Source organism: Bicyclus anynana, chromosome 18, assembly GCF_947172395.1.
Source record: "Bicyclus anynana chromosome 18, ilBicAnyn1.1, whole genome shotgun sequence".
In the NCBI taxonomy this organism is placed as follows: Eukaryota; Metazoa; Arthropoda; class Insecta; order Lepidoptera; family Nymphalidae; genus Bicyclus; species Bicyclus anynana.
The window spans coordinates 3,426,653-3,439,623 of NC_069100.1; the positions used below are offsets into that span (position 1 = coordinate 3,426,653).

At 36.8% G+C, this 12,971-nt stretch overlaps 1 protein-coding gene across 1 annotated transcript; it reads left to right on the plus strand.

Moving 5' to 3' along the window:
* Positions 1-1,290: 1,290 nt before the first annotated feature.
* Positions 1,291-12,944, plus strand: LOC112051056 (protein FAM98A). Its single transcript, XM_052887129.1, has 10 exons — positions 1,291-1,482; positions 2,287-2,519; positions 3,677-3,813; positions 4,111-4,246; positions 5,181-5,335; positions 6,773-6,973; positions 8,208-8,291; positions 9,055-9,188; positions 9,849-10,147; positions 11,083-12,944. The coding sequence occupies exons 1-10, from the start codon at positions 1,445-1,447 to the stop codon at positions 11,217-11,219; spliced, it is 1,554 nt and encodes a 517-aa protein (XP_052743089.1). The 5' UTR covers positions 1,291-1,444; the 3' UTR covers positions 11,220-12,944.
* Positions 12,945-12,971: the final 27 nt, after the last annotated feature.

Genomic DNA, 12,971 nt, shown 5'->3' on the forward strand with positions numbered 1-12,971 from the left:
ACAAGCCAACTTCGGACTACTATAGAGTTCAGTTATTTCAGCCTTCGGGTCTCATCAGGCGATGCTTCTGCGCTCGTCCAAACCCCCCGGTGACGCCATAGTGGTCCCACATGGAGATATCGGCCCTTACTCAACACGAAAAAAAAAGCAGTTCAGTTGTTTTCGTCGAGTAGGTTAGTACTCGACTAAAATTTTGGTGTTCAGACACGTTTAGCAGCTAAATTTTACCCTACTCGACTAAAATGCTAAAGTAGTCTGAACTTGCTTTAAGCCCGGAGAAGCATAGCGAAGCGGAGAGACATTTAATACTGCGGTGAAGGTACAACACATACCAGCCAAGAAACTGCTGTACCTAGCGGCAACCAGTTTTGGAGGGGAAATCTTCTTCTTTCCAAAACCTTTTCCATTTCTCATACTCGGAAAGTAGTGTTATGTTGATCTGATTATTGGGTTTAAAATGCTGTTTCCCTCCATAGAGAGGAAATAACTCATACAAAATACTTCCCACCGGAATGAATTTTAAAAATAGAACTGCTGTCAGCTGTAAAGAGTTTTATGTAAAAAACATACTAATAAAAAAAATGCTGCGGGCTGCGGCTATGTGAGTTTTTAAACAGCCAGTGTGAGCTTAGCGCAAACTTTTTTGCCACGATACTGGAGATATGATACCTCGTGATATCTTGTAGAAAATATTTAAAAAATACGTCTTATACTTGGACATTTGAGGGTTTTTAAATTATTCTATATTATATTAATTAATTATTTAATAAGTTTTAAAAATTAAATAATTTCTTATCATTTTTGGCTTAGCGTCATCTATGTCACTAATAATGTAATTCGTTGGTTCGTTTTCGGATGTCATTAAGAGATGTCGTTGTGTCCATTGAAACTGGAAATACCTACATTTTTTTTTGAATTTGAATTTAGCCAGTCATCAAGTAATAATTTTTATATGGCAAAAGTGGTCAAATATATAGTCCATTGTCCGTCGTTGGCAGTCAGTCAGTCATAGTCAAGTAATGTCATGCTTTATTATGGCGAAAGCAACCTTACTATATATTTCGCTACAGTCCACCGAGAATATCGAACTAATCATATAAAACACGATTTTCCCGCCAAAAACTGGAAATACATTACTGATGTTGATTGTGCTAACTGTAGTCTTTGCTCTGTGGACAGTGGTCAGATTTAGTGTCGCCATCTGTGGTGGTTTCGGGTTTTGTTTTGTTTTTAATCTGTGTTATGTCACTGTCTGTATCTGTGGCAATTAGCCAATTACATTCTACGTGCATTCTACTCTATGGTCTGTGGCTTTCGGCTTTTGGCTTTTTGGTAAAACTTCTAAAATACGGGAGTATTTTAATTTTTAAGAAATTAGATGATCAATATTGGTCCTATAGACGTTAAATAGTGTTGCCTAAAGCTAGCAAGCTTTAACAATATCATGGAGAACGATATTTTAGACTCGCTTAATGATTTGGGGTAAGTTCCAAGTATAGGTTATTTGAGATCATCCAGCCTATAATCTTCCTTATGATTCGATCTTTGTATTTTAAAAGTAGAAAATCTTGCAACAGTCTCATTAAATTAGCGGATTAAAACATAGCGATTTTCTAGTAATTTGCAGGTCATTAGTCTGCATTTGCAATATGGTATGCATCTTCGATAATCGTTAACTTGTATTACGTGTTTTCTATAAAAAAAAAAACCAACGGGACTATTAGCCGGTCTTTTGAATTTATGACTAAAAAGATTTCATGTCTTATGTGCCCAAGAAGCTTATTGTGTAATAGATGTAATTTTGTATGATTTTCCAACAAGACAGATTTCATATAAGTGTCTTTTATAGCCCATTAACTGTTGATTAGGTCCGGCCGCTCAGAGATTGCGTTTCTGGAAAGCAGGCAGTGTAAAAAGCCTGGCTCTCTAGTTATGATAGATTATTATCCTATCTATATGTATATAGATAGGATAATATAAAAATGAATTACTCTTCGTTAGTCTCTCTAAAACTTGAGAATGGCTGGACAGAATTATCTTATTTTGGTCTTGAAATGTTCGTGGAGGCATAGGGAAGGTTTAAAAGATGAGAAAAATATAATAATTGCCTGGAAAACCATAATAACAACCTTTTTTTATATACCATACAAACTTTTAAGAGTCAAGAGGTAGCAGGGTCGCAGGGTAGGGATAGAGTAATGTAGGGTAGGGATAGGGAAGAAGTTCACGTAACTCAAAGCAAAGCTTGACCAGGTCTGCTAGTGTAAAATATTTTTCTTATTACAGATATGAAGGGCCCCTTCAAGATGAAGTGGCCTTTGCGAAGGCCCTAGACGGAGGGCCCAAGTCATTAGAATACACCAAGCTTGTACATATCTTAGCTGAAGAGTTGAAGAAGTTATGCAACTTAGAAGAAACTGTTAACATGATGAATAATCAGGATGATTCCAGCTCTTTCCTCCTGGAGTTAAGTTCCTTTCTGAAGGAGCTGGGGTGCCCTTATAAGAAATTGGTGACAGGTTTGTTTTAGCCCACCCACCTTAACCTTTTTATTATTTTTTAAAGTTCTGTAGTCAAAAATACTATAAGGATTCCTCCTTATGTGGTGGTTTCTTTCATAGCTACTAGTACTTAGTACTTATTACAGTTTAGTACCTAGTATGGTCGCTAACTATGGGCCTCATAAGAAGGCTCAGAGTCACACAGCGGGCGATGGAACGAGCTATGTTAGGAGTATCTCTGCGTGATCGAATCAGAAATGAGGAGATCCGCAGAAGAACCAAAGTCACTGACATAGCTCAACGAATTGCGAAGCTGAAGTGGCAATGGGCGGGGCACATAGTGAGAAGAGCCGATGGACGTTGGGGTCCCAAAGTGCTGGAATGGCGACCCCGCACTAGTAAGCGCAGTGTTGGCCGACCCCCCACCAGGTGGACTGACGACATCAAGCGAGTCGCAGGGATTCGCTGGATGCAGGTGGCTCAGTATCGTGATGTTTGGAAGTCCCTACAAAAGGCCTATGTCCTGCAGTGGACGTCCATCGGCTGATATGATGATGATGATGATGATGACCTAGTATAGTTTTGTTAAGAAATATTGTAGTAAAAAATAACATTATATTTTGGGTTACAATTGAGCCTTTGTAGAGAAAAAAGTTTAATCTCAGCCCTTCTAAGACAGAGTGCGCTATACGGCTAATCTAGCGATCATGCTTAATAGCACCTCTTATTTGAATATAATAATATGTCTTAAATGTGTCGATTCAAATTTATCATTGTTTGTATATTTTATATCTATATAGTTTGTAGATTTTATTGTCTTTTATATTTCTGTGTTCAATTATTAAATATACATTTTATATTAAGGCTAAACCACCGCACCTACATATGGGATCTCCTGTAAAAAAAAAACAAAATAATAAGAATGTACAAATGAAATACAAAAATTAACAAATAAAATAAATTAGCATGGCCTTCAATGGAAGGTCAGCTACACATGCCATGTAGTACCCACAAGCAATTTGCTTAAAGCTGTTGCAGCTGATTGCACAATAGTTATGAATTTAAAAAAAAAATTATATTAATTTATGGGGATTTCTATCACTCACCACACACGTGCTTGCATATAGTATTTACATTGTTTTCTAACATTTTGACATGTTATTAATATTTGACAGGTCACATGTCATCTCGTCTTCAGAACAAAGAGGATAAGATCCTACTGCTTGATTATTTAGTATCAGAGTTGATGGCTGCTAGAATGGTCAATGTGGACTGCCCCAAGGAAAAGGGTTCTGGGATGGAAATTGTTATGGTGAGAGAAGTTCAGAACTATCAATTACAAGAAGCAGGCATTATATTTAGCAAAATACCATGATTTCACAATGAATGACAAACTTATTTTGTATTTTTCGCTAAATCATTGTCCTATAGTCTAGATTACTGCCGACAATTTTTTGAAATAACTAAAAATCATAAATATTCCTTTTTTTTCAAACTATTCACACTTTTTTTCGTCATTTTATAAATCGCTAGATCATTTTAATTGGCAATATAATGTATCACATGTAGATTTTTTAAATAGGTTTTTTAATCTTATTTTTTATTTCAGCAAGAATCCCCCACTGCAAAGGATCTGAAGGACATTCTAATAACTCTCAAATTCAACAAACCTCCCCCAAATATCACTCCAGAGATACTATTTTCGAAATTAGAAGCTAAACTTAAAGACACAATACAAAAAGAAGGTATTTACTTAAATTACCACTTGCTTGGGATACAAGGAGCCTATATATTGCATAACCTCTATCTTCCAGTAAAGTCAAAATCTGTAGAGCGATTCCAGAGATTAGCCTGGAAAATATTTTTTATGAACTTTTCTGTACTCAAAGATTTTAGATATATCCAAAACTGAAGTTAATAAAAGTGGCTAATTGTCTTAATTTAATTGGGTCACATAATAAATAATGAAAATTATTTAAACATATATGAAATAACTACTCTAGTTGTGTGTTCCGGAAGTGTAAAAACTGTATATACATAAATATATAATGGTATTAAACACAAAATTGCGCATGTGTGCGCTTGGTGGAGTACGAAATCGGTTCGTATGTTCTGGAGTTATAGCATCAGGAAGGAAAACCCGACTTATTTTTATACTACTTATTAAAATATACGAATTAACAATAATATATGTTATTTAATAAAATTAAAAATAAAAAGAACTTATAAATAAATGAGAGATATATAACAGTTACAACACACTACAGTTAAACCTAATTATATTTTACACAAAACTGAATAATTTTTTACTGAATTACATTTTACTGAATAATTCAATTAATTGATTGTTTTTTTTTTATATGATAACATCATATAAACAAAAACAAATATGAATATTTTTTTTGTAATTAAAATGTAAACAAATAATTTATATTAACAAAATATATTCGGCAAATTCGGCAAGTTGTCCTCCCATCTTTTGGGTGATCATCCTTGCCTCCTTTTTCCATCTCTAGGGTACCATTGACCTTTTTGGACTATTTTTCTTTCGAAGATCTGAGCACATGTCCTGCCCAGCTTATCTAGTATAAAATAAATTTAATAATTGTTGTCTGTTCTGCTATTATGTTAAGAAAGAATTGCAGCACTGATTTTTATCTTTTTTTCTTTGTTTTTCAGGTGAACAGTTAGTAGGCAAGCCACTATATAACAAGGCTCTATCGGAGAAGGATTGGAAGAACCTCGAGACAGCTTTCACAGAAATGTATGATGAGTACCGACTGAGAAGAGAGATGCTTATCACACGATTGGAGTGTACCATACAGAGTTTTGAAGTGAGTACTTATTTAGAAGTGCTATCATGTATTATAATCAATGAAACATTTTTACAACAAAAATAGTGAGATTATTGAGATGCCTATACTATTCCCTACTTATTTATTTATTTTATTTATTTATTATTCAACAAACAACACATTTAAATTAAGCCTAACCATAGTGCAACACAAACCACAGTTAGTTTTACTGTGCACTGGTTATTAATGCATAATACAATATTTAGGAACAAACAGAACATTATTAACAAACAGAAGAGGATAAATAAACAGATTAACAAACAGAAGAGGATAAATACCAAGAATAATCATTATAGGGTAGTTAAATAAAAGTGTGAGTGAACCGGTGCTGCGACGCTACACAGGGTGTCCCAAAAAATAATTCTTTAGTTTCCGCTTACTTGATGTGTACTGTTTTTTTTTTTAAAGAATATTTGCCATATTTTTTTCTATATATTTTCAATTTTTCACAAATCCCTCGGGAACCATGGACTTTTCCGAGATAAAAAGTAACTTATGTGTTAAACCAGAGTAATATCTGTTTCCATTCCAAATTTCAAATCAATTTTTCAAATATAACATTAACGACAATAATATACAATTTTATAAATACAAACAAAAGAGTGCTTTAGATCACACAACTGAAGTACAACTTCTTTAGCTCACCATCACAACACCTGTTTGCCTCACCCGATTACAATTTTCGTAACATATTCACCAGCTTACATACGGCAATCAAAGACACTGGACATTTTTAAAAATGCCGTAAAGACTCATTATCTGGTGCAGTAAAGACAATCTGTATCTATTATTGCTCTTCAATTTAATGTATTTATTAGTATATTTTGATATGTATTTTATTCATTATTGTAGGTATTTGTGTAATATTGTTTATGTATTAGGATGTAAATTATTTGTATGTATGTGTATTACTAATACTATGGTTATTTTTGTTTTACGCCACCTGCTGATGTCCTTAAGTTTTCCTAAACCGAAGGTTGCCTGGAAGAAATCGCTACATAGCGATAAGGCCGCCTTTTGTATGCTGATCTCTTCCTAATTTGTTTTTTATTTCACTTGTTTTTGTCTTTGTGGTGTGCAAATAAAGTATATTTATCTTATCTTACCAGCTTACTCCCCATGTTAAAGAAAGAGTGTGTAAAGAAGTGATGATGTTAGGAAGAGGATGAAAAACCACACTCCTTTCGGTCTCTACACGACACCGTACTGGAACGCTGAATCGCTTGGCAGTACGTCTTTGTAGATAGGCTGGTAAATAGCCACGGTCGAAGCCTCCCACCAGCCAGACCTGAACCAATCAAGAAAACCTCAATCGGTCCAGCCAGGGATCGAACCAATGACCTCTGTCTTGTAAATCCACCGCATAGTAATTTTATAGAAAATACATCATTTATATCAACCATTTTATGTTTCCAGTGGTCAGACAGGCTCAAAGGTAAGAAAGATTTAATACAATCAACGTACCGACCAAAAAGAGAGCCGTTGAAAGTGAAGCCTGAAGTGAAGTTCTCCGACTTCCTCGCAGCGAGGACTTCCCTGTTGCAGATGGAGAAGACTTCTAGTGCCAGTGTAAGGAAGAATACTCAGAGCGAAGTCAACAAAGTGATGATTGGCAGGGTGAGTATATTATGAGTAGTGGCGTGCACTAGGTTTTTAACTAGGGTATGCACTATAAGTGAGGAAAATTCTTTGTCCGACTATGTTTTCTGTAGTCCAACCTAGGTTTGTATTCAATCCTTAGGGTAGGCAGTGCATTTTTGCATCTATGAATGCCACTGCATGTGAGAGGAATATCCTAGCATCCCACGGATTGTCAGTGAGAGTTGCTGGGTCCATAGTAATGCAGGTTTTCGTACTTTAAAAGGAAAAATGGTATATAATAGGGTAGTTGACTCGTATCAAATTTAATTAATATAAACAATATTAATTTTGTGTAATACATGGAATAGACAAAAAAAAAACCTGACTGTATAAATTAAGTTATAGTGTTAAGTATATATGTATTCAGCAGTCAGATAATAAGGGCCATTTTTTTTTTTTTTTTTTTTAATACATGGAATAAATATAAGTAAAGGGTTTATTACATTTTATACGTACGTCAAATACTCTGTCGTCAATCACATAATGTTCTAAACGTCAAACAAATTTTTGTAAACTAAATTTTTGTCTAACGCTCTGTTTGCAAGGGATTTGCTATAGTGACGTCATGTAACAGTTGAAATATAGAACCTTATGGCCTACAGGCGTTTTGGCGCGGTTTCACCCGCGTGGTTCTTGTTCCCGTAGGAATACGGAGATAATATATAGCCTATAGCCTTCCCCGATAAATAGGCTAACACTGAAAGAATTTTTTAAATCGGACCAGTAGTTCCTGAGATTAGGGCGTTCAATCAAACAAACAAACTCTTCAACTTTATTTATTAGTATAGATGTAGATTTAATTATAAAATATAATTATTTATTCCCGTTATATATGTGTAGTTGTGATAGCCCAGTGGTCATATACCTTTGCCTCCGATTCCGGAGGGTGTGGGTTCGAATCCAGTCCGGGGCATGCACCTCCAGAGCATTTATTAAAATATTATTTTATGTGTGCATTTATTAAAATGCACACAACTTTTCAGTTGTGTGCATTTTAATAAATTAAATATCACGTGTCTCAAACAGTGAAGGAAAACATCGTGAGGAAACCTGCACGCCTGAGAATTTTCTTAATTCTCTGCGTGTGTGAAGTCTGCCAATACGCATTGGGCCAGTGTGGTGGACTATTGGCCTAACCTCTCTCATTCTGAGATGAGACTCGAGCTCAGCAGTGTGCCGAATATGTGTTGATGACGTCGATTTATTCCAGGTCCCCGACCGAGGCGGGCGCCCCAACGAGCAACAGCCGCCGCCGCCGGAGATGCCCTCCTGGCAACAGAGATCTGCACCACAGGTATCATGACTGTGACGGCCTCCTTGGACGGTCCTGGGTTCGTACCCGGCTGGGGCGATTGAGGTTTTCTTAATTAGTCCAGATTGGCTGATGGGAGACTTGGGCCGTGGCTACTTTACCACTCTACCGACAATGACGGCCTCCGTGGCGCAGTGGTATGCGCGGTGGATTTACAAGACGGTCCTGGGTTCGATCCCCAGCTGGGCTGATTAGGGTTTACTTAATTAGTCCAGATCTGGCTGGTGGGAGGCTTCGGCTGTGGCTAGTTTACCATTACCACTAAGCGATTAAGCGGTCCGGTACGATGGCGTGTAGAAACCGAAAGGGGTGTGGATTTTCATCCTCCTAACAAGTTAGCATGTTTCCATCTTAGATTTCATCATCACTTACCATCAGGTGAGATTGTAGTCAAGGGCTAACTTTATATTAAAACTAGCGGACGCCCGCCACTTCGTCCGCGTGGAATTCAGTTTTTCACAAATCCTGTGGAAACCATGTATTTTTCCGGGATGAAAGTAGCCTATGTATTAATCCAGAGTAAAATCTATTTCCATTCCAAATTTCAGCCAAATCGCTTCAGTAGCCGCAGCATAAAAGAGGAACAAACATACTTACACACAAACTTTCGCCTTTATAATATTAGTGTGATGTATGTATTATTTGGATCCGATTAGCTTTATACAGGTCAAAATCACATAAATTCAAGTTTACTTTTATATTATCTACAAAAAAACGAAGTTCTTTAATTTTTTTATGGTCACAGGGTGGTCGCGGCGGTGGTCAAAAACGCGGCGGCGGCGGCTTCGGTGGTGGTCAGCAACGCGGCGGTGCTGGTGGTGGTGGCGGCAGGGGCGGCGGCAGGGTGCAGGGGGGTTACAACCAGAATAATGATCAAAGGTAAATCATCCTCATCATCACCCTATTTAAGAATGTTTGCTAAAATATCTTTTAAATATGACCAATATTCCCAATCTCCTTCAACTAGTCGGGGAATGGAAATATTAGGAATGGGCACGACAATAGACCAACGAGGCGGGGATCAAACCACCACCCCTCGATGATGAGTCCAACCGCTCGTACCGTTGAGCTATTGAGGCTCTACAATTTTAATGATTGCAAGGAGATCTCATCATATCTTTAATATAAACAATATTAATTTCGTATCACAAAAAATATGTATTTTTAAAATTATTCCTAACGTCAAAAACGTTGTCGTCAATTCTGTGATGTCACGATGTTGCTTAATGTCACTAGAGAAATAAACGTCAAATGAAGGCGTGTTATTTTTTTTTATTCTGTCAGTCTTGTTATAATACGGTTTTGTGTTTGCGTGACGTCATGACATAGAAAAAATATAGACCATCATGGCCGCCGACCATTATGGCTCGTACTGTTAAAAAATATTTAAATATTTATGTTTTCACATTTGATATGGCTTTAGTATAGGCTTCATGGGACGCTCGAGTGAGTACACATTTAGCATCATGAGCTCCCCTACTACTAAGTAATACCACATTGTGTTCTGAATGTGATATTTTTAAATAACGTTGTCTACAGGCCTCAAACAAGCCCAGCTGGTCAACAAAACTCGCGCAACTACCAAACCTACGAGGTACCACCCGGTGGTTACCAACAACAATCAACCGGTTACCAATCGCAGAAGAGCTTCGAAGGCAACTACAATGGCAGCCGCAGTTACAACAACCAGCAACAGGGTTACAGTAGCAGCCAGGGTTATAGCAATAACCAGGGTTATAGTAACAACCACGGTTACAACAACAACCAGGGTTACAGTAACAGTCAGGGTTATAACAGTCAGCAAGGCGGTTACGATAGTTCTGGTGGTTATAATCAAAGTAAGTTGATGTTTGTTTAACTAATTATAGGATAAAAAAAATATTACATTATATTTTGTTTGTGTGATTTAATGCTAACACTACTCGAACATTTTAAAACAAAATCAAAATCAAAAATCATTTATTTCAAGTAGGCTCAGTTTACAAGCACTTTTGACACGTCAGTTGACTATTTGTAAAGATTCTACCACCGGTTCGGAGGGCAGGTTCTGCTGAGAAGAAACCGGCAAGAAACTCAACAGTTGCTCTTTTGAAAAAGTCATACAGTATTATAATTTACAATTGATAACAATTACAATTTCTTATAGTTTTATTTCCTGTGTGAAGGTGGAAGCTGATCCAATGGCCTCCAAGCGCTTTTATCTTTAAGGAACTCATCAATGTTGTAGTACCCTCGACTAAGTAAATGTTTTTTAACACATTGCTTAAAGCTATGTATTGGCAGGTCCATCACAGATCACACAACTACATCTTAACCGAGTAACATAGGCTAATTCATGGGAATTAAAAATTTTCACGGGAATGGGGGTAAAACCACGGGCGTCTGCTAGTAATCAACAGAGCCTAAATATGCAAATGCATATAATATAATCAAGTATTTACGTATATACACATAAAAAGCAGATGCACAATCAGTGACCAAAAAACGTCCCCACTCAATGAGTGCCAAACACAACTTCTTGGCACTCAATTCAAGTAGTCGCATTTGCAAATTCAACCTTAAACCCAATCCTTAAGGTTGAATTTGCTCTGAATTTTGGATTTTATTGAATATTGGACTATATTGAAAGGCCTTTAGGTATAATTTTCTTTACCAATAATTCTAAAACTGTCAAAGCAAAATTGGCCAGATTTTAAGTGACATTTTCTACATGATTGTGCGTCCTTTTATTATAAGAGGTCAATGACTAAGCCATTAAATATTTTCTTTATAGGCAGTGGCGGAGGCTACAGGAGTCAGGGTGGGTACCAGGGAGGGCAGCAGGGGGGCTACCAGTCTCGCGGGGGGTATCAGAACGAGCACGACGACCGAGACCGCCGCGGCCGGGGGGGTTACCGCGGACGACGTTGACACACGACGATCATAGTAGCCTTATAGCGAACAAACAGGACATCTTGTTCGGTTTGATTATATTATTTATATAAGGCTGCCTTTTGAACAGTTAGCATGTAATTAGAATAAATAAATAAACATGATATAGTGCGCGCAAGATAAGTTTGCATGTAGCCAAAATCGGCACTAATCAACAGTGTCGTGTATCTCTATCTATCTCTTGGCGGGTAAAAGAGATCACTACCGCTGGTAACATATTTGCACCGACAGTCGGGCGCAGACTTATCTTGCACGCACTCTAATTAAAAAGCAAATTAACATTTTTTTTTATTTATAAAGAACGCGTGTGAATTGGCATTGGATGTTATAGCGGTCATGGGATATCAGGGGGGTTAAAAGTCTCGCAGGAGTTTTAGGGGGGGGGGTTACGAGTCTCGCGGGGTTATAAGAACGTGAGATGATACGTACATGATGAGAGACCGCCGTGGCCAGGGGGGGGGGAGGTCACTGCTGCATATGTAGACAACCTAGATAAAGCTGATTGTAGCCTAGCGTTTAATTTATTTTTATTCAAAAAAATATTGTTTATTTCAGTAACACCAATCGGTAAATAATTAAACGCTAGACTCTTCTTTTAAGACTTTAAAACTCCTGTGACAGTATTTTTATTTATGTGAAAAGCTGTATTTTGAAGTAACTGATCGATATAGAGTGCAGTTAGAATTGTTGTTAAATAAATATGATACATTTGACTTAGGCAGGTCATGGGGGCAGCCAGGGGGGGTTAATAGTCTCGCAGGGATATGAGGGAGGGTTATGGGATCACTGGGCGTTGACCGTGATGGACTGACATTTGGTTAATTTCTGTTATTATTATTTACAATTTTGCATTTTGAATACTTGGTTAGATCCCAGTTGTTGTTTGTTTACTTTGACGACTGGATTACCGTTTTAGTAATATAAAAATTACTAAATATTATAATAACAATTATATTTCCATGTTGTAATTGCAATAAGTTGTAGATAGAATCAAACTGTCTCGTACTAAATTATGAAACTTTTTTATATTGCCCAAAAATAGTTGATATTACATGAAGTCGAAAATCATAATATAGTTGAAGGCAAACAAGTTTTCACAGCTCACAAAAAAAAAAAAAAGCTGTGAGCTTTGTGAGCTGTGATAGCCCAGTGGATATGACCTCTGCCTCCGATTCCGGAGGGTGTGGGTTCGAATCCGGTCCGGGGCATGCACCTCCAACTTTTCAGTTGTGTGCATTTTAAGAAATTATATATCACGTGTCTCAATCGGTGAAGGAAAACATCGTGAGGAAACCTGCATACCAGAGAATTAGCTTAATTCTCTACCTGTGTGAAGTCTGCCAATCCGCATTGGGCCAGCGTGGTGGACTACTGGCCTAACCCCTCTCATTCTGAGAGGAGACTCGAGCTCAGCAGTGAGCCGAATATGGGTTGATGACGTGAAACAAGTTTTTGTCCATAATAATTGTAAACTAGTTAATCGACTTAGACACTTGCTAGATTAAATTATTTAGATCATAGTAAGTACTGATAATAAATAAATGAATGATATCTCAAATATTGCATATTATAATGTTGTTTGAGCAAAATAAAATAATCTTAATTATGATGAGCTGCATAGTGTAAAAAATTGTGTTTTTTCATATTGTACTTTTACTAAGTATTTAGTATCTAATAGAAAAATGAATAAAAAATTTAAAATAAGTCATTGCTGTTTTGTTTCTATACATT

Bases quoted from the DNA above. Each gene is read 5' to 3' on its own strand.
- LOC112051056 (XM_052887129.1), top strand. From the start codon at position 1,445: ATGGAGAACGATATTTTAGACTCGCTTAATGATTTGGG. The intron at 2,520-3,676 runs GTTTGTTTTAGC...AATATTTGACAG, and splicing joins TTATAAGAAATTGGTGACAG to GTCACATGTCATCTCGTCTT. The intron at 3,814-4,110 runs GTGAGAGAAGTT...TTTTTATTTCAG, and splicing joins CTGGGATGGAAATTGTTATG to CAAGAATCCCCCACTGCAAA.